We start from the raw sequence: 22,897 nt of genomic DNA, 5'->3' as shown, positions 1-22,897 counted from the left end.
GGACCATAATACGTTCACCAAGACCTTTCCAGGTGTACTTTTATGCTGCTCCCAATTTTTTTCCCCCAGTTTTTGGTTTTATTAGGTAGAACTGTTACAATTTGACTGCACATAGACAATATACTGCATGTAAATACATATACACAACATATTGCACATATATTTTTTAATTTACATATATGTACTGTTCATTGTTTCTAAGAACATTTAAAGCTTTAGCTTTTTAAACTTTTAGTTATCAAAGGAATAAAGCCAACCACAAACTAAGAATTAATTCAAAAAGATACATACACCCTGCTATTAACAGCACATTATTTATAATTGCCAAGATATGGTAGCATCCTGAGTGCACATCAGAAGATGAATGGTTAAAGAAGGTAAGCTGCTCCCAATTTTTAACAATTGTAAGTAAGGCTAAAACACATATGCATACACTTAAGTTTAATTTGTCAGTATACCTTCAAAATAAATTTCTAGAAGTGTAATTAGTATATCAAAAGTAGTACATTAAGTACATTTTTAAAATTTGCTAAAAATTGCTGTAAGTGCCCCTGGAGAGACTGAACACTTAAGTTTTTACAGTTCTTTTAATATAGGTTTCCTCCCTTGGTCTACTATTATTTGTTACCATTGTTGTTTTGTCTAGCTTTAAACAGCCCTGCATCAGTTATAATATTTTGTTTTTCATTACTGTGAACAGGAAAAACAGCCAAGCTTGTTGTGTAAAGTTTGAAGTTTGGCAGGTATTCAACAAATACTACCATCATTATAGTTTACAGAATTGCATTTATATATAAAGTTAGTTGACCCCAAAGAATAAAGATATTAGGGGTGCTGGGGTGTAGGCCCCATCTGTCATACTCATCTTGCCCCGTCAGAAGGCCTCTTCTCTCACTTAAAGAAGTTCACATTTGTATAGCACTTTCCAGTTTACAAAGCCCTTTCACACGTATTACTTGTCTTAAGTGAGGTTAATCCTAAAAAGGCCTGAAGTTACAGCCAGTAAGTACATGACAGAGGTGGGGGCTCACATCCAGGTCTTGAACCCACTCTTCCTATTACCATGCTACCCCTAGACCAAACTGTGGAAGTGTGGTTTCTGAGTCACTAGGATACTGTTTTTCAAAATAAATACTCTACCATGATGATATATTTTGAAATTTGACATAGTTAATCCAGAAAACATACAGAGCAGCTGCTACATTTTACCAGCCTTGCCTACCTGGGATAAATCCTACTTGATCATGGTATACAATTCTTTTCATACATTGGTTGATTCTATCTGCTAGTATTTTGTTGAGGATTTTTGCATCTGTGTTTATGAGAGATATTCGCCTGTAGTTTTCTTTTCTTGTAATGCCTCTGTCTGGTTTTGGTAATGCTGGCCTCACAGAATAAGTTAGGAAGTATTCCCTCTGCTTCTATCCTCTGAAAGTGACGGTAGAGAATTGGTGTAATTTCTTCCTTGAGTGTTTGGTAGAATTCACCAGTAAACTCATCTGGGTCTGATGCTTTTTGTTTGGGAAGGTTATTAATTACTGATTCAGTTTCTTTAGCAGATGTCTATTTCTCCTTGTATGAGTTTCATCAGCTTGTGTCTTTCAAGAAAATGATCCATTCATCTAGGTCAACAAATTTATAGGCACAGAATTGTTTATTACTATTACTACTTGATTATCCTTTTAATGTCCTTGGGATCTGTAGTGATAACCCTTTTCTTATTTCTGATATTAGTAATTTTTTGTCCTCTCTCTTTTTTTCTTAGCCTGGCTAGAGGCTTATCAATTTTAGCAACTTTTTCAAATAATCAGCTTTTAGTTTCACTGATTTTCTCTCCTGATTCCTTGTTTTGAATTCATTGATTTCTGGTCTAATTCTTAAATTTCTTTTCTTCTGCTTATGCTGAATTTAATTTGCTCTTCTTTTTCTAGTTTCCTAAAATGTAAACTAAAGTTACTGGAATAGTTGCTATATTTTAAATAAGAATCAGAAGAAAGCAATTGAGCTAGTAAGAGGAAAAAAAGTTATAATACTGAAGATAAAAGTGAATGGAAATTAAAACGCCTTGTAATTTTGAATTGAAAAAAATCACAAAGACTCAAAGACCACACTGTAGCCCTGGAAACTACTGCACTGGTAGAGAATAAACTGTAAGCCCTTTAAAGGGGCAGGGAACCTCTAGCAAGATAGACAAAGATTAAAAAGAGAAGACACAAACACCAATATCAGGAAATGTGACATCACAATAGACTCTGCAGCTATTAAAAGAATAATAAGAGAATACTACAAACTACTTTACGCTCATAAATTCGACAACTTAGAAGAAACGGACTCATTCCTCAAAAACTACCAACTTCCAAATGGCTGCCAAGATGAATTAAGGATTTTTTAATTTATAAAAAAGCTCCAGATCCAGATGGTTTCATTAGATTTTACCAAACATTTAAAGATGAACATCAATTTTATAAATCTCTTGCAAAAACTAGAATAGGAGGGAATAACTCTCAACTCATTTTATGAGGCCAGTATTACCCTGATAGCAAAAGCAAAGGCAGTACAAAACCAGAAAACCATACGCTAACATCTCTCATGAACTGACAAAAATCCTCAACAGAATATCAGCAAACAGAACTCAGCAATGTATAAAAAGAGTAACAGACCATGACCAAGTGGGCTTTACTACAGATTTCCAAGGCTGGTTCAACATTTGAAAATCAATCAACTGTATTACCACCCTACTGACACCTTAAAAAAGAACAATTATACAGTCATATCAACACAGAAAAAGCGCAGGGAGAGCATCACCTCACTCAGCTTACTCATCACCACCTTCCCAATATCTAATAGCAGGCACTGAAAAATATTAGTGAATGGGGTCCCAGAAAGAGAAGAGAGAGAGAAAGGACCTGAAAAAATTTTTGGAGAGATAATCACTGAAAACTTCCTCAACTTGGAAACGGAAACAGTCATCCAAGTCCAGGAAGCACAGCGTTCCACACAGGATCAACCCAAAGAGGAACACACCAACGCACACGTCATCAAATTGACAAAAATTAAGGATAAAGAAAAATACTAAAATCAGCAAGAGAAAAGCAATAAATAACATACAAGGGAACTCCCATAAGGTTATCAGCTGATTTTTCAAGCTGATAACTCTTTAAAACTCTACAAGCCAGAAGGGAGTGGCACAATATATTTAAAGTAATGAAAGGGAGAAACTTACAGCCAAGAATACTCTATCCAGCAAGGCTCTCTCATTCAGATTTGATGGAGAAATCAAAAGCTCCACAGATACACAAAAGCTAAAAGAACTCAGCACCACCAAACCAGCTTTACAACAAATGTTAAAGAAACTTCTCCAGTCACCAAACCATAAAAAAAAAAAAAGAACAACAAGAAGAAAGAGGGAAAAAAAAAAGAGAGACCTACAAAAGATTGCTTTGGCTGTTTGGGATCTTTAGTGGTTCCTTATAAATTTTGGAATTGTTCTAGTTCTGTGGGGAATGTCGTGAGTATTCTGAGGGGAATTGCGTTGAATCTGCGGACTGCTTTGGGTGGTGTGGCCATTTTTATAGTGTTGATTCTTTCAATCCAAGAGCACAAGAAATCTTTCCATTTCTTTCTGTCCTTATGGTTTTCGGAGTATAGGTAACCTCCTTGGTTAAGTTCATTTCTAGATATTTGTTGTTTCTGATGTAATGGAAATGTTTATGCCGGTCATAAAATTCTGGTTTTTGAAGTGAAAAAAAGAAAAAAAAAAAAAAAAATAAAAGAATGAAGGACCGCAAATGGCAAAGTATCCTCCTTTCTTTTGGGTGAGCTGTATTCCATTCCATATACATATAAGTATGCTGCATCTTCATTATCTATTCAATTATTGATGTTCACTTAGATTGCTTCTATAGCTTGGCAATTATAAATAATGTTGCTGTTAATAGCAAGGTGTATATACCTTTCCAAATTAATTCTTATTTTGTGGTTGGCTTTATTCCTTTGATAACTACCTAAGTTTAAAAAGCTAAAGCTTTAAACGTTCTTAGAAACAATGAACAGTACATATATATAAATTAAAAAATATATGTGCAGTAAAAAGAAAAAATGGGCTATCAAGCCATGAAAGACGGAAGAAACTTAAAAGACATATTACTAAATGAAAGAAGCCAGTCTGAAAAGGCTACAAACTGTACGATTCCAACCAAATGACATTCTGGAAAAGGCACAGCTACAGAAACAATAAAAAGATTGTGGTTTCCAGGAGTATGCGGAGAGGGAGGGAGGAATGAACAGATGGAACACAAGGGATTTTTAGGGCAATGAAGTTATTCTGTATACTATATTGGTGGCTACATGTCATTATGCATTTGTCAAAACCCACAGAATGTACAACATCAAGAGTGAGCCCTAATGGAAACTATGGACTTTGTTTGATAATAATGTGCCCATGTTGGTTCATTGATTGTACCAAATATGCCACACTGATGAGAGATGTTTAGGGTAGGGGAGTATATATGTGTGGGTGAGGAGGGCTATGTGAGAACTCTGTATTTTCTGCTCAGTTCTGCTGTAAACCTGAAACTGCTCTAAAAAAAGTCTATTAAAAAAAATTAGTGAATGAATGAATGCTTTCCATATCTCGTATCAACAACCTTATAAAACATATGATCAAAACCCAGAGGGAGAAGAATCAGAAGTTATTAATTGGTGAAAATGAGCACATTTTAATCACATACCTTTCCTCCCGTGAGTAAAAGGGCTCCATTTCTCAGTCCTGCCACAAGGGACACAAGCTGCCGAGACAAAGGGCGTCCCAGGAGGCTGTGAGTGATGTGCTCCACGGAAACGATGCCTAAGGAATTCACTCCTCTGCAAAATACGTAAATTGTTGCATGAAAAAACACTGAAGCAGAATAACATCTGGCTACAAAAATTTCTGAACCTTTCCTCCCCAGGCTAGTCAATGATTTTTAAAAGAGTAACATCTTAGAAATTCTCCCTTACATATAGTGAATTAATGCCAAATCTGAGTCACAGATTTTAAAACTAAGTTTATTACTTTCAAACATGTGCAGTAACTAAAAGTTCTGTCCTAATAGAATTCCTTAAGGAATTTGTGTTAAGACACACAAACAGCCCCCTCAAAATGATTTCTGGTTTGGTAATCAACATAATCATAAATGGGCGCTTTAAAAATGTTGGGATGACTAAAGACGTCTTTCCTCTTAAACGTCACCTTTGAGATCCAGTTTCAACCTGTAGATTACACAGACATGAACTTCAACTTACTTCCTGACTCTCACTGCCCCTTTATTTCTGATAATAAATATCATAAATTCCTAGAATTAGAGTCTGATTTGATTTTACTTTATACTTGAATATATTTAAACATTATTACTTTATGGCTTCACCCATCTACTAAAACATTTACAGATTACAGGAAATCAAATCATTACTATTATATCTATCAAAAGCCTCTGAAGATTTCTAAGAAGTAATGTTTATATGAGATTCTTATATTGTGTAAGAGCTAAAGAAACTGAGAAGGTTTTCAGAATTGTGTCTTAAAACTTGAGGAAAACACAAATAATCCCAATTAGTACATTAATAAAATAGTGAAGGAATAACTTAATTTGAAATATTTTTAAACATTCAACTAACGTTTTTGGATTCAACTTTTTCAATTAATTTATTAATTTTAAAGAATTATTATTTTATTCAAGCATCTATGATCCAAGTCACATCTAGTTGGCTTTCTTCTCACAAATCAAATCTCAAAGTAAAATTTCTAACAAGCTTCAGACTTTCAGTTACCTAAGAAGACAAGGCAAATTACTCAGCCAGGTGTGAAAACAGAAAATTCTTGAAAAAAATATCTACTAATGCATGAGCAAGAGTAGTCAATGACATTAACACCTACTTTAATATTTACACATAAAAACCCTGCCAGAGAGAACATCAAACACGTGTCTAACCATGCCAGTTTGGCCATAACTTCTTACCCCAAGCAGTTCAGCTTTAAAAAAGGAAGAATAAAGTCAATTTCCTCACTGTTTTCTTCTTTTATCATAGGATCTAGAAGGACCTATAGTGGCAAGGAAAAATCAGTTTTACATTTCAAAGTTATACCTTTTGCCTGTTTTTCTTGGGTCCCAGGAACTGAGTTGCTGATTCTGTTACACCAGGGAGAAAAGATACATTGTGCATGCAAGATCATTACTTAAAACAGCCTTGACAGTAATAATTTACTCATCGAAGGAATACAAATTTTATGGTTAACAAGCAGTACAGGATGCTATCTTCTTAACACAGTTTACAGATACATCTTTAGTTGCAATTTTGATTCATCATACTTCTTCTTTTCACAATTCCTACTTTTGTATCTTCTCTGAGTAGTATTCCTTCAATTACATTTCAAAAGTAGAGAAACAATGCTTACTTTCAAACCACTTAAATTCTAAATGACTAGAGCATCTTTAATTTTATAATGACAAGAGTGAACATCCTAAGTAAAACAAAGTATTCTAAAAAGACCACTTTAAAAATATTTCTGGAAGAAAAATGATCTGATAATATTTGTGAAAAGATGAGAATTTAAGAACTGACAAAATAATATGGGTTGTGCAACAAAACTGCAGGTAACAATATGAATTTTAAATGTCAAACCCCTAAGGTAAGCTTTCTTTTGTTTTTATACTAGAAGGTCTTAAAATCATGACCCATTTGCCATTTAATTCAATCATTTCTATTCTTAAAACTTAACTGTGCAGAGGCATTGATTTTAAATTTAGGATAAATCAATAATTTGTTTAGATAAGTTAAAGAGATTACAGAAAAAAATATTTTAAATCAAGTTATTCCTTACTCTTATCATTTGAGTGTCTAACATACTTTGGGATACAAGGTCTTAACAGGAAAATTCATCCTTTATGATCAATCATTTGAGAAATACTTCATTAAATCTTCAATAGTATGTCATTACTTGTATTGTAGTCTTCTGTAGCAGATTGGTACTCAACAGAAAAATATTTTTTTCTTTTTCCTTTTCCCAAGAATGAACTATATTCAGAGAAAACTCTTTCAGCCCTATGAAAAAGAGGGTAATAAATGTAGTTAGTACTGAAGCTGAGATGAAATAATTTTTAAATTTATTTAAATTTAAATAAAGGCATTTTTGATACATAAAATCTACTGTTTAATTATCTTTATTAGGTTTCCTGTTTACACATATCACAAGTTGGAAAAGCAATGAAAAATTCTACTTCAATAGGAAAAATATCAAAATAACAAATAAAATGTACCCACCATCTTTAATTTCCAGCTTAATATATTCTTCGTCTGATATTATCAAAGGAAGTGTGGTAGTAGTAGACTGCTGTAGCCATGAGTAGAACACAGTTTTTATGTCTTCTTCACTTATGTCTTCAGGCTGCCAGAGAAAAGGAAAGAACAGTAAGAATATTCTAATACCTGAACTTAATCTGAACATCCTTATTTTAACACCTTATCTTGACAATAAAATGAACCTGATGTTCTACAGGCAGAACTGGGATTTGACATCACAGCAGAATCCAGTACAGCCTATGGAAACATTTACACAAGTGGCAAGGTTGTAAAAACTCCGTTTATCTATGCCTAGTGACACACGTACTGTAACTCAGCTCACTTACCAACCGTTCCAAGCCCATTCGCCCTTGCCTCCCTCTACTGTAGAGGTGGGAGAGCAAGCTCCTCTATCCCCCGCTGGAAGATGTGAGGGAAGGTGTGTGTGGCTGCACTCTGGCCAATGGACTGCAATCAGCGATCCATGGGAAGGCCTGTTCTTCCTAATTAAAAGGTAGATAAACCTTGCAAGGAGAAAGCTTTTGCTTTGTGCCTTTCCTTCTGCTGCCAAGAATGCAGACATGATGCCTACTACTACTGCAAACATCTTGCGTCTAGGAAGAGGAAGGTCACAGGCTAAAGATGGCAGAAGAGAAAGACCAAAGGAGCCTAGATCCTTGGTGACATGGTTTAACCACCTATGAGCTCTTCCAAACCTTTCTGTACAAGAGAAAAATATTTTTTTTTCTGTTAAGCAGGGCCATGGTGCTGATATACTCAATAAGTAGAATATTAATAAATTGTTCAAAAGGTATGAAGAGATTCTGAAAAAACATTGCTAATTTTTGAAGCTTTTATATATATATAACTTTTTTGAGTTATAATCATTTTACAATGTTGTGTCAAATTCCAGTGTAGAACACAATTTTTCAGTTATACATAAACATATATATATTCATTGTCACAATTTTTTTCACTGTGAGCTACAACAAGATCTTGTATATAGTTCCCTGTGCTATGCAGTATACTTTTGTTTATATATTCTGCATATGCCTGTCAGTATCTACAAATTTTGAACTCCCAGTTTGTCCCTTCCCACCCTCCTCCCCCTTGGCAACCACAAGTTTGTATTCTATGTCTATGAGTCTGTTTTTGTTTTGCATTTACGTTCATTTTTTTTGAAGATTTTATGTTAGTATTAAGTTTTAAAAATCCATTTGAAATTAAAAACAAGAATAACAAAAATTTATATTGGAAAGATAATATCTGTCTAGGAAAATAAATCTCCATTCTACCATTTCTCAACTGGTCCATTTCTGTTATCCAGAGTCAAGCTTAGATTTGCTGATTAAGCTCGGTTTAGAATATGTTTACCACCAAAAGCAGGCTATACTTAGAAAAGGCATCACTTTCCCATTCTTAAAAGAATCACAGAAATAGTTACTTATTGGTAAATTACTGGGCAATGGGACTAAAGACTGAAAGAAAGTCACAAAATGAAAATTAAAATTAGTTAAAATCAAGACTTTTAAAATCAGAAAGCAACTCACAGTTCCTCCAGAATCAAACATCCTTAAGTCCTAACTGATATAATCAACCCAGAGAGACCTGCCAAGGTCATAAAAGTTTCAACTAAAGTATGCAACTCAGGTCCACACAAAAGCTACTAGAGCTGATTGAAGAATTCAGCAAGGTAGCAGGTTACAAAATTAACGTTCAAAAATCAGTTGCATTTCTTTACACTAACAATGAATCAACAGAAAAAGAAAGTAAAGAAACAATCGCCTTTAAAATAGCACCCAAAGTAATAAAATATCTGGGAATAAATCTAGCCAAGGAGGTGAAAGAATTATACACAGAAAACTATAAACCACTGATGAAGGAAATTAAAGAAGACTTTAAAAAATGGAAAGATATTCCATGCTCTTGGATTGGAAGAATCAATATTGTTAAAATGGTCACACTGCCCAAGGCAATCTACAGATTTAATGCAATCCCTATTAAATTACCCAGGACATATTTCACAGAACTAGAACAAATCATAATAAAATTTATATGGAACCATCAAAGACCTAGAATTGCCAAAGCAATACTGAAGAGAAAGAAAGAGGCTGGAGGAATAACTCTCCCAGACTTCAGACAACACTATAGAGCTACAGTCATCAAGACAGCATGGTATTGGTACAAAAACAGACATATAGACCAATGGAACAGAATAGAGAGCCCAGAAATGACCCCACAAGCTTTTGGTCAACTCATCTTCGACAAAGGAGGCAAGAATATACAATGGAATAAAGACAGTCTCTTCAGCAAATGGTGTTGGGAAAACTGGACAGCAGCATGTAAAACAATGAAGCTAGAACACTCCCTTACACCATATACAAAAATCAACTCAAAATGGATCAAAGACTTAAACATAAGATAAGATACAATAAACCTCCTAGAGGGAAACATAGGCAAAACATTATCTGACATACATTTCAAAAATTTTCTCCTAGAAGAAATAAAAGCAAGAATAAACAAATGGGACCTAATGAAACTTACAAGCTTCTGCACAGCAAAGGAAACCAGAAGTAAAACAAGAAGACAACCTACGGAATGGGAGAAAATTTTTGCAAATGAAACCAACAAAGGCTTCATCTCCAGAATATATAAGCAGCTCATATGACTCAATAAGAAAAAAATAAACAACCTAATCCAAAAATGGGCAGAAGACCTAAACAAGCAATTCTCCAAGGAAGACATACAAATGATCAAAAGGCACATGAAAAAATGCTCAATATCACTAATTGTCAGAGAAATGCAAATCAAAACTACAATGAGGTATCACCTCACACCAGTCAGAATGGCCGTCATTCAAAAATCCACAAATGACAAATGCTGGAGAGGCTGTGGAGAAAGGGGAACCCTCCTACACTGCTGGTGGGAATGCAGTTTGGTGCAGCCACTATGGAAAATGGTGTGGAGATTCCTCAAAAGACTAGGAATAGACTTACCATATGACCCAGGAATCCCACTCCTGGGCTTGTATCCAGAAGGAACCCTACTTCAGGATGACACCTGCACCTCAATGTTCATAGCAGCACTATTTACAATAGCCAAAACATGGAAACAGCCTAAATGTCCATCAACAGGTGACTGGATAAAGAAGCTGTGGTATATTTATACAATGGAATACTACTCAGCCATAAAAACCGACAACATAATGCCATTTGCAGCAACATGGATGCTCCTGGAGAATGTCATTCTAAGTGAAGTAAGCCAGAAAGAGAAAGAAAAATACCATATGAGATCGCTCATATGTGGAATCTAAAAAACAAACAAACAAACAAACAAACAAAAACAAAGCGTAAATACAGGACAGAAATAGACTCATAGACAGAGAATACAGACTTGTGGTTGCCAGGGGGGTGGAGGGTGGGAAGGGATAGACTGGGATTTCAAAATTGTAGAATAGATAAACAAGATTACACTGTATAGCACAGGGAAATACACACAAAATGTTATGATAACTCACAGAGGAAAAAATGTGACAATGAGTGTGTATATGTCCATGAATGACTGAAAAATTGTGCTGAACACTGGAATTTGACACATTGTAAAATGATTATAAATCAATAAAAAATGTTAAAAAAAAATGTAAAAAAAAAAAAGTATGCAACTCAGGACAGGAAAGAACTTCCATAGTAATATCCCATTACTGAGACCAGGAAAAAAAAAATCAATGAACGGTAGCTAATTATTTTTGTACATAAGACTTAACTTTTGAAAAAAATACCAAGATCAATAACCAAATATTTGAGAAAAACTACAATTCATTGTATGCTGTTCAGTCAATGTGTTAAATGCTCAGCTGCATATTGTTATGGAAATAGCATTTATTCTGTTTGTTTTCCTCTTCTCCAATTATAATGTGAGCTTTCTTATCTGGGGTTTCATAGACTAGAAAGTTCTGCTGAAACAGGTACATACTGACCCTGACATAATGACCACCGTGATCCTAAGGATCTGAATTATCAGACAAGGGTTAAACCATGTTGGAAACTTTTAAAATATATAATACAATAATTCTCCTGTGTTACAATTCTCTGAGAACTGGTAACCTAAACTGGTACAGATGATAATACTCTATTAAAAAGATTTTAAAATTAAGTTCAATACCTCGTTTCCTGACCATACTAGTTTCTAAAGAATTAACAAAGTAGGAAAGTAAACGTCTGCCACTCCTTCATGCTGCAATATTAATACTGAAACAACACGGGAAGAAATTTTTTTAAATTACCCAGAGGTAGCAAAAATATCCATCTTTTAAAAGATAAATTATCCATATTTGCATCGGCACAATATTTATAATATGTGTATCACTTATTAAAGACTTCTTAGTGTCTCAAAAAGTTTAACACAGAATTGCCATATGATCCAGCAATTCAATTCCTAGGGATGTACCCAAAAGAACCGAAAGCAGGGACTCAGAAACTTGCACACCAACGTCCACAGCAGCATTACTCACAATAGTCAGAAAGGCAGAAACAACCCAAGTGTCCATCAGCAGATGAGCAAATACACAAAATGTGGTATATACATACAATGGAAGACTATTTAGTTATAAATTAGAATGAAATTCTGATATATGCTACAGTGTGGAGGAACCCTGAAAACATGCTAAGGGAAATAAGCCACACACAAAGGAAACACACTGTATGATTCCACTTATATAAAAGATCTAGAATACAGAAACTCACAGAGACAGATTATAGATGAGAGCTTACCAGGAACCGGGGGAGGAAAGGCAGGAGGTGACTGCTTAATAGGCATAGTTTCTGTTTGGGATGATGAAGTTTTGGAAACACACAGTGGTCATGATTGCACAACATTATAAATGTACTTAATGGCACCAAATCGTACACTTAAAATGGTTAAAATAGCATTTCATATTATATATGTTTTGCCACAATAAAATAAAAAAACAAGACTTTTTAGTCATTCTACAAAAAGGAGTACAACATTGTTATTACTTAGCTAAAGCAGCCAGAAATTTTATGACATATGTAAAACAATTGTGACATGACATATAAACGTGAACTTACTAAGCTTTCTCTAGGCTGTAACTTTAGAGATCTTGGAATTTTAGGGGTAACTTCCAGTGGACTTATTCTGACTACTGCATGCATTTCTATATTTAGTCTCTTTCTCAGGTCATCTGGAATCTGAAATATATAAAAATAAACAAAAATATAAATATGTTCAAAGCTTAAGAAATACTCCATAGCATAAAATACTGGTATTTACCTGAACAGGTAAATGACAGACCCTATCATGACTGACAGCGTAACCAGATGGGTGCCCAGGTACAGTTATATCACAAACATTTCCATTTCTTCCCTACATTTTCTTCTTTCAACATCCTCTTCAGAATGTGATCAGCTCGGATCTACCAAGTCAAGCCTGTCTGAGAACCCAACGGCGACCACCACCACTCCTCACTGGCCATTCTCCCAGCCTTCAGAGGAGAGTGGGAAGTGCAGACTGCTACCTGACGTGGCCTCCAGGACCTGACCTTCATCACTTTTTCACCCCATCTTCGCCATACAATTTCAAGAAAATAACAAGGTATTTCCACTTGATGGCAGAACCATTAATAGAAAGAGGTAAGTCGTAACAAGTTCAGCGTTTTAAGACAATTTGATTTTGAAGATGCAGTGGAATCTTCTCAAGTTAAGAGTTTAGAGCTAACAGAAGACATCAGGCATGGTCAGTTTTAGAAAATGATGTAGACTGGAGAGAGTAAAACTTCATAAGTCGTCTAATAAAGGTCACAGGTAAAACTGAGAGTAAAAGAAATCTACACAGGAGACTCCCTCTCCTTCCCGTTTTCCTTCCCTGTCCTAACAATTTCCTCCCCTCTCACCATGAAGTTTCATTTCACAATGGTTCAAAATTAAATTCAAATAAAGGATGACTCAATTCACACAAATTTAGCATTAATATTTGAGGGCAGGATGAGAAGGTGAAACACTAGTTGCTCTACTTCCTCTCCCCGCCACACACAAGTTAAAGAGCAGATACCAGCAGGGTAAGTAGCTTCTGGGTACTTGCAAATCCAGGCCATGAGCCTCTCCCTACACTGTGCATTTCTCCCAATACATAACAAGTCATTCCTTTGCTTTCAAGAACCTGGAAACAAATCTTCCACAGGCATTAAAGATGTGAGGCTTTGTAGGGCACTCCACGCAAAGTGTGAACTCAAGTATTAGCCTGCCTGGGTCTGAATTCTAGTTCTCCTAATGGCCCCAGGCAAGTAATTTTGATCTCCCTGGGTCTTTATTTATCTAAGCTTATACCAGTTCAAGTTTATTTAGCCAGAAAATACACAGCCTTTACCCAAACACGGACTTCACCCTGCCGTTAGACACTCATTCCTGCAGGAACTCGAGATGCTATTTCTTGTTATGCTGGTTTTCAGTGTGTATATAAAATATTATTCTAACTCATACTTTGAAGACATTCAAGCAACATAAAATTATTTCCTCCCTAATTAAGATTTATACTAACCCAGACTTTCCCAAGATGAAGAGCTTCTAAATTTTTGGTGTATTTAATGGCATTTTTCAATTCCTCAAGTCCATTCCAGACTACTTTCAGCACACAGGACTTGCCAGCTTCTTGACTATGGTCCAGGCTAATTTGTTTTTGATCCAGTGATTCTGACATCTGCTTCTCTTTTTCAGGTGACAGGACATTTTGCTTTGTTTTACTATGCTGTTGCTTTGGAGAAAGTAGTTTAACTAGCCTTCCATAGGTCACAGTAAAGCTGGGCTCCACATCAAAATATTCCTGGTCCCACGGAAATACATGAATGGCATAGTGTTTGTGAAACACAGAAGTGGCTGATGCATTACATACACTAGGAGGCTGAGATCTGCATACTCTGAAAATATTGTCCAGAGGAAAAACTTTTGACTGCATATTTTTGAATGCATTAATTTCCGTTGAGCCCCATGATGTGTCTTGTTTCTTCTCAGACCCAAAGGAAAAAATACTCCCTAACACAGTCCATAAGCTTGGTGTTGACGATGAGTCAACTGTACCCTTTGAATCTGTTTCTTTAGACCCAGTGACTCCTACAGTATTTGACTGAAGTTGCTTGGTTTGAAGCTCTTTTATCAATCCTTTTTGGTCTCTTCCATAATTATGAAATTTTCCATGTGCATTATCTGCTTCTGAAAATGTATTCTCTTTGGCTTGGCGAGTCTTTGGCTGAATAAGAAGTTTGCTGTCAGTTTCGAGCCTTCCATAAGGAGCAGCTGGCATTAGTGTAACTGTGTAGGAAATACAGGTAATTAGGGTGCATTTACCTCTGCTTTGGACTCAGTGCTACACTGTAGGGTATGATGAAAAATGTTACAACAGCACCTACCAATTTGGATAAATATGTAAGTTTGTTGATCAACCCAAACAGGAAAAATGGCTTTTGGAAAAACTATTCGAATTTGATCCAGAAGATGCTGTTCAAGGGAAGCAGCGTGCAGCTCCTAGAACCAACAAGCAAAAAGATCAATTCCTTTTACATTTTGCCCACTATGTCTAGTATGGAAGCCTCAATTCATTCTTACAAGTCAAACCAACTCAGAACATATAATGACACTCAGACAAGAGAAATCTAAAGACTGATACTTTGAAGTGGTTTAACCCTAAACGAGGACAGTTCTCATTTTGTTTTCTTTACCAGTATCTCCCAATCATCTGCCGAGAGGGGTTCCACCTCAACTTGTTGACAAGACACCACATGGGAACACGGCTTGAGAAATACCTGGAAAAAATTAAACATAAAACTACTATTAAAAGACTTTTTTGTATCCCTAGGAAGTAAGAAGTTCTCTCTTTAGGTATGTAATTAAGTGTGTGTGGTCCTTTATCTGATAAATATTTATTAAGCCCTTGTTCTTAGCAAGGCCCTGATATACTCAGCATTTTAGAAAAAAATATTTTACAATTAATTATAGAATAAAGGAAAAAATCCTAGCATCACAGATGTTTTTTAAAAAAAATAATATAAAGTTAAGATAACCATTTAAAGAAAAGAAATGTAGGTTAAAAAATACAGGAAAAAAACCAACAATGTTATTAAGTCATGGCTTGATCTAATATACAAATACTTTTATTTCTACAAGTTCTGCAACTTAGTTTTATAACTAACTTCAAGCCATGCTGCTTCTGGAAAAGTGAAAAACACTGAAATAGACTAGAATCAATTATTTAGAATTATTCAGAAGTACCAACACTCACAGCTAAAAGTATTGTAAAACAAATACCCCTCATTCCAGTCTATAGATATACAGGAAATGCTAGTGTGTTTCAAGAATCTGGAAGTAAAACTTAGTAATTCATAAAGCAAAAATAATTACATGAAAACAAAATGAGGGAACCTGGAAAGTGAGTAAAGTAGAGAGTAGAATACAAAATCAACTAGAGGCCATGGTAACTACAAGATAATGACTTACTGGAGTACATGGTAGATAGTGACTTAACAACAGAGTATACAGTCTGCTTAAATATCCTGGACTGGTCATAGCAGCATACAAGTAAGGTGCTGTCTTACTTCCTTAAACATATAACTGAACTTTTATTTCTATTGCTTTATTAGGTGATATTAGAAGAAAAGTCACTGTCATCATATTTTGTGCTTACCTGTTCCCCATTTGTGAGTCCAAGTTTCTGACCAACTTGTCTGTTAATTTCAGCCACATTTTCACCTTGATCACTAAAATGTCTGCCTTCCACCCAGCTCAAGAATGCAGGCTGGTGACCCCAGGCTACTTCTATAACTTGATTCTATTTATTCACGAAATAAGAAATGGGGGAGAAAAGTTTTCAAAGTTTTACATGCTTTTCTGGATTCACATTAAACTGTTATTGCATCCACACATACAAAAAGAGTTCTACAGATAGCTGATAGCTCTCTGTTATCCACATTTGTCACACCATGTAAAACGCTACAATCATTTCCAATACCCAGTGACGGTGATGATACAGGTGAAACCAATACCCTTATATTCCTATGATGGCATTATAAATTGATTCAACCATTCCAGAATTCACAATGACAATATGTAGCCAATAAATTTATATAGCCTTTGACCTTACTTATGTACTTAGAATTAATGATTCAAAGAAAAAACTACACCAGAACATATCTCTGCAGTATTTTCTATAACAATGAAAATTTAGGACTGTCTTATATGTCTAGCAATATGGAAATTATTAAATAAGCTGTAAACTTAATGTTTTGGTAAAGTATGAGTCAAGGAGTAGAAACATATCATGATCAACAAAAGCGTAACAGTATTTATTAGAAGAGTAATAACTACATGTTGTAAAAGCACAAAGTACAAAAGCATAAAATGTGAGGGCTGGTCCCTGTTCCCAGAGATAATTACTGTTAATAGATTCTTTTGTACACTTCCAGAAACTTTATATTATGCAGCTTCTTAAAAAATAATTTTTAGAAGTCCAGAACTATGGAAACATATTTATAATTAAAAACATTTATTCTCATTAATAGCAATAATATAAAATACATGTCTGTGGCTAAGGATTAACAATATTTCTGTGGCTCTAATTCAAAAAGACATCTGCACCCCAATGTTCACAGCATAAAATAGATAGACTTGTTCTTTATTTATTTTATATACAGTAGTTAGTACCTGCAAATCTCAAACTCCCAATTTATCCCTTCCCACCCTCTTTTGCCCTGGTAACCAGAAGTTTGATTTCTATGTGAGACTGTTTCTGTTTTGTAAATAAGTTCATTTGTCTTTTTTTCTTTCAGATTCCACATGTAGGTGATATCACATGGTATCTCCTTTCTCTTTCTGGCTTACTTCACTTAGAATGACAATCTCCAGGTCCATCCATGTTGCTGCAAAATGGCATTATTTTATCCTTTTTTATGGCTGAATAGTAGTCCATTGTATAAATATAACACAGCTTCTTTATCCAGTCATCTGTCGATGGACATTTAGGTTGCTTCCATGTCTTGGCTCTGTAAACAGTGCTTCTGTGAACACTGAGGTGCATGTATCTTTTTGAATTAGAGCTCCCTCCATATATATCCCAGGAGCAGGATTGCTGGACCATATGGTAACTCTATGGTGAGTCTTCTGAGGAATCTCCACACTGTTTTCCATAACGGCTGCACCTACATTCCCATCAACGGCGTAGGAGGCACCTTCGTACTTCTCTACTCTTACTCAAACTATTGTTCCCTGAAACATCTTTCATCATTTCCATGCCTTTAAAAACTGAGCATAACCCTACCTCCCCTACATAGTTTCAAGTTCTCTGCTGCTCACATTTGTCTCCTTTTCAGAACTTCCCTGCTGTGTTTATGTGACACAGCTCACTTGTTATACTCTGTTCTATGTTTCAAGTATTGTCTTCTTCTATTTATCCAAGTCCTTGTTTCAGGACTAGGTAACCAGAAGATGCTAAAACTCAGGATTTCTTAAGTTTGGCACCAATGACATTTTAGGCTGGAAATTTTCCAGTTGTGGGAGCTGTCCTGGGTATTGTAAGATACTTAGTCGCATCCTTGGCCTCTACCCACTGGATGCCAGTAGCACCCCTCCTCCCAGCTGTGACAACTAAAAACATCTGGAGACACTGCCAAATTTCTCCTGGGGGAGAAAAATCACCCTTATTTGAGAACCACTGCTGTAACTCAGTTACTTTATACTCTGGGCCCAGGACTCACTGCTATTGCCGAAACAGGGAAAAGGATTAATATCCACACTGAGTGCAAACAAATGAACCTAAGCTGCCTTCCAGAAATGGCCAGGTATACATTTGTCATTTCCTTTGTGTTCACCAGAGATAACCCGGGTTGGTCCTGGATGGTCCTAAGGCATCGCAACCTACGGTGTCTCCTGACGGTTTCCTTCAAGTGATACCGACACCTGGGCACAACAGGGAGTCAGTCATTTGTTGAGTAAACTCCTGGGAAAGGGCTCCTTTCTTTCCAGCCTGTCCTTTACTTCTCTCTACCTGAGTGCCCAAGGGCTCTGTGGTTCAAGTGAAAATTTTTTAACATAAAAATAGACTCAGAACATTAGTCTGCAAAATTTACTAAATCCAACTGAACAAATATGACTTTTTGGAGCTGGTTGCTACATTTTGACCAAATGAATAACTGAAGTATTTTTCCTGTTTAGTAAAGTTTTTTTTTTTCTTTTCCAGTGGGTTGGTAGAATCTTCCTTTTTGAGATTTCAAGGCATATTTCATATTTTGTTATTTAGCATCTCTGTTTTTAAGAGTTTCTTCATATAAAATAGGGGAACTGATCTGGATTATATGCCACTGACTGATGAAAGCACTTGGCGGTTGGTCACTGGGGCTCTTGTAACCTCAGCTCACAGTTACAGCTGACCTATTAACTTAGGACTTTTTACTTTAAATCTGGGGCTCTTTCTACTGTATCACAGCTCTTTCTACTGTATCACACTGTACTCAGTGGAAGGATTTTGTCAGCCAGAGTAGCTAGACTATCCTGTAAAGAATTCTGAGAAAAATTACACAACTAAGCCATAGACAATGACTTTCTTGAATACAAAGTTTTAATACCATGGTTAATTTAAAATACATTAAATGGAATACTACTCAGGCATTTGCAGCAACATAGATGGACCTAGAGATCATCAATCTAAGTAAAGTAAGCCAGAAAAAAAAATACCGTATGTTATCACTCATATGTGGAATCAAAAAAAAAAAAAAAAAAAGGACACTATGAGCTCATCTACAAAACAGAAACATACTCGCAGACATAGTAAACAATCTTATGATTACCAGAGAAAGGGGGTGGGAAGGGATAAATTTGAGAGTCTGAGATTTACAAATGTTAGCCACTGTATGTAAAAATAGATTTTAAAAAGTTTATTCTGTAGCACAGGGAACTATGTTCAATATCTTTTAATAACCTTTAATGAAAAAGAATATGAAAACAAAAATATGTATATGCATGACTGGGACATTGTGCTGTACACCAGAGATTGACACATTGTAACTGCTATACTTCAATAAAAAATAAAAATAAAAAATAGACATTATATTGTCTCAAAAGTGACTCCAAGGGGAGGGGAGGGTATAGCTCAGTGGTAGAGTTCATGCTTAGCATGCATGAGGTCCTAGGTTCAATCCCTGGTGCCTCCATTAAATAAACAAACAAACAAACCTAATTACCCCTCCAAAAAACAAACAAAAGTGACTCCAATATCCTTTGAAATGTGTCCTATTACAGAAAAACAATAAGCAATCTATAACCAGTTTTTAGGTAGTAAAATTCATTCATTAATATCAAATTTAATATTAATAATCTGAATTTAATAAATGCATTACAATATAAATATATTGAATAGTACTAAAACTTCCTGAGATGGTAAGTCTTGATGGCTTTTCATGAAATCCTTACTTTGTATTAAAAAGTGATCGATCTTTTGGTCAATTAATCTATGACAAAGGAGGCAAGAATATACAATGGAATACAGACAGTCTCGTCAGCAAATGGTGTTGGGAAAACTGGACAGCTGCATGCAAATCAATGAAGTTAGAACACTCCTTCACACCATACACAAAAATAAACTCAAAGTGGCTTAAAGACTTAAATGTGAGACAAGACGCTCACTACAAGCCTTTTAGAAGAAAACACAGGCAAAACATCTGACATAAATCTCAGCAATGTTCTCCTAGGGCAGTCTACCCAGGCAATAGAAATAAAAGCAAAATAAACAAAAGGGACCTCATTAAACTTACAAGCTTTTGCATAGCAAAAGAAACCATAAGCAAAATGACAAACTACGGAATGGGAGCAAATATTTGCAAAAGATGAGACTGACAAGGGTTTAATTTCCAGAATATATAAACAGCTCATACAACTTAATAATTAAAAAAAAAAACAAAAAACCAAGCCAAAAGTGGGCAGAAGACCTAAACAAGCAACTCTCCAATGAAGACATACAAATGGCCAATAGGCACATGAAAAAGTGCTCACTATTGCTAATGATCAGAGAAATGCAAATCAAAACCACAGCGAGGTATCACCTCACACCAGTCAGAATGGCCATCATTCAAAAGTCCATACAGTACTGTATGTCAATTATATCTCAAATAAGAAAAAAAGCCTCAAAGTAAGTCTTAGCCAGGCCAGAAAATCATCCTGACCCTTTCCCCATTACAGTATTACTTGTACGATGTACTCAATGCTTCAGCTGAAGTAAAATAATTCAACTTACTCTCAATTCATGACTTTGGGCTTTAATAATTATCTATGCCCTCTAAGCCAATAATTCTGGGAACCTATCCAAGATAACCAGAAATGAAAACAATTCTTTATAAACAAACATGCGTTATTTTAAACTTTTTATTAAAACATAATTACAGTTATCACTTTAAAGTCTAAAAATTGAATATAAATGTTCAATCACAGTAAATAATTAGATTATGGCAAATTTATGATAGAATACTAACCACTAAAAATGATGATTACCTTTCAACAAAATAAAACACTCATAATAACACAAGAGGAAAACATCAGATACAAAACTGTGTGTGTGTAGAACTTCATTTTTTAAAAAGAGACTAGAAACAAAACTTCAAGATTTAATTCAAAATGTCAATACTAATTATCTCTAGGTTTTAAGATTATAGATTACTTATTTTCTTATTTATAATTTCCCATGCTTTCCAAATTTTCTATAAAACATACATTACTTTACAATTGGGGAGAAATCTGGCCTAGTCTGCTGATACAGGCTGGATAAAAGGAACACTTTGTTCCAAGGATAAAGGGATTTAAGTTTCAAATTGATATCCATAAATTAATTCTTATGAATACTTACTGAAGGCTTGAAATTTAAAACAAAGGTCAAGACCACTAAACTCTTAAACAGTGATGAATGTAACTTAGCATCTACATCTTGGGATCAAATTATTAGAGTTCCTGTAAGGAAGCATTTCTATTAAGCTCATTAGGTGGGCGGTCGGTCAATTCCTATAAATTCTTTAGATGGGGATTTGAAGGCACGTAGAACATCTCCATCAAAGCTGACTGATTCCGCAGGGCAAGGAGGATCTACCTGGGACATGAGGACAATAAGTAACTCATCTCCAGCCATGAAGGAAGCTCTCGCGGGGCCAAAATTGTCTACTTTATGGTAAAAGAAATAACGGAAGGGTCTGCTAAATACAACACGTTTTCAAAGATTGAGAAAAAAATAATTTAGAAAAGTAGTTACAGGGAAGTAGCTAAAATGGAAAGGTGGGATACTTGAAATTATTGCAAACTATTAAATATTTCCTTCAAGGATTAGTTAGTGGTGGTTACTATACAACCAGAATTTTCAAGGATTTCAAATATTCTATCCTTTTGACCCCGTAAGCACACTCAAACTCACAAACCAGGCGCCTCTACTTTTAGTTATGAAAATAGGGATGTTGTATCTCCGCCAGTGGTTACAAGTTATAAATCACCACAATCACAACGTCCAGAGGGCAACTGAAAGCAGAGGTTCAAGTAACTACATTATGCCCAAGTATGCATAACCAAACCGCAATCCTAGCACACCTCGCAGGTGTTCCCAACATTGGAGACGCGGGAAGAACCTTCGCCTTATTAACCTCGCAGGTGTTCCCAATATCGGAGACGCGGGAAGAACCTTCATTTTATTAACCTATCTCGCCGGTGGGATACAGGACTCAATCTCTGTTAACCTACAGGGAACCCACAAACCAAGTCTGCCTCTTCTTCTGGAGGCCCGGACCACAGCCATGCAGGCACCTGGAATTCGCTAACGGGAAAAACGCTTTTTAAAAATGAAACAAAACAAACCAAAAGCCAAAAAGACAGACAAACTGGGCTTCTCAAGAGCTTTTCCAACCTGCTGTGAGGAACTGCTGAGCGCAGAGGTAGACTATCAGGACATTTGAAGGCCTAGTTTTACCAAGTAAAAGACCTGGAACACAGCAAGTTAACTCAGAGGCCCGGGGCTGCAATAAACGCCCAGACAGGCCCTGCCCTAGAGGAGCCCTCAGTTGGGCTTCCGAACCGGGCGCGGGGAAAGCAGCCCGTGTCCCACCGCAAGGAGAGGCCTCAGCCTGGGTCCCTTTCGACCGCAGACTGCCCACCGGGTGTGCCGAGTAGGGGCTGGGAGTCGGGTCGGGGGCGGAGGGGGGGGGGGCAGGCGCGTTACCTGCAGCAGGTGCAGCTGGGCCACAAGGCGCCGCGGCAAGTGGAGGAAGCAGTCGCGAGCGTTGGTGAAGGCCAAGGTGACGGCAACCCCACCGCCACCCGCACCCGCACCCGCCAGACGACCGCCGTCCCACATCACCTGCAAGCACAGAACACCCAGCGGACCGCAACCCCAAGCGGACCCGGCCCAACTGCGCAGGCCGAGGGCGTCGGAGCAGAAAAAGATCGATCGGCCCCGCCCCCTCCGGTCCCGCCCCCTCGGCCTGCGGCGCGTCTCGCCTTGCGCCTGTAGCGGGAGCCTGCTCCGGCTCTCCCGGCCTCTCCGCCGCGCCGCTAGGGGG

At 36.4% G+C, this 22,897-nt stretch overlaps 1 protein-coding gene across 5 annotated transcripts in view; it reads right to left on the bottom strand.

Moving 5' to 3' along the window:
- PEX1 (peroxisomal biogenesis factor 1) overlaps nucleotides 1–22,777 on the bottom strand; it is a 78,172-nt gene extending 55,395 nt beyond the window's left edge. For 2 of the 5 annotated variants that reach the window (XM_074367490.1, XM_074367491.1), the window contains exons 1-10: nucleotides 22,558–22,775; nucleotides 16,006–16,149; nucleotides 15,044–15,127; nucleotides 14,735–14,849; nucleotides 13,870–14,636; nucleotides 12,405–12,524; nucleotides 7,300–7,423; nucleotides 6,977–7,080; nucleotides 5,997–6,079; nucleotides 4,731–4,863 (exon numbers count right to left, since the gene is read on the bottom strand). In XM_074367490.1, coding sequence (XP_074223591.1) covers nucleotides 4,731–4,863; nucleotides 5,997–6,079; nucleotides 6,977–7,080; nucleotides 7,300–7,423; nucleotides 12,405–12,524; nucleotides 13,870–14,636; nucleotides 14,735–14,849; nucleotides 15,044–15,127; nucleotides 16,006–16,149; nucleotides 22,558–22,692 — 1,809 coding nt within the window. In that variant the 5' untranslated portion in view covers nucleotides 22,693–22,775. Of the gene's footprint in view, nucleotides 1–4,730; nucleotides 4,864–5,996; nucleotides 6,080–6,123; nucleotides 6,168–6,976; nucleotides 7,081–7,299; nucleotides 7,424–12,404; nucleotides 12,525–13,869; nucleotides 14,637–14,734; nucleotides 14,850–15,043; nucleotides 15,128–16,005; nucleotides 16,150–22,557 lie in introns of all 5 variants that reach the window. The other 3 variants (XM_074367492.1, XM_074367489.1, XM_074367488.1) reach the window with 3 other exon arrangements.
- Nucleotides 22,778–22,897: the final 120 nt, after the last annotated feature.

The sequence above is a fragment of the Camelus bactrianus genome, chromosome 7 (assembly GCF_048773025.1).
Source record: "Camelus bactrianus isolate YW-2024 breed Bactrian camel chromosome 7, ASM4877302v1, whole genome shotgun sequence".
In the NCBI taxonomy this organism is placed as follows: domain Eukaryota; kingdom Metazoa; phylum Chordata; class Mammalia; order Artiodactyla; family Camelidae; genus Camelus; species Camelus bactrianus.
The sequence above is the reverse complement of the archived record's forward strand: the minus strand, read 5'-3'. Positions and strand labels throughout refer to the sequence as shown.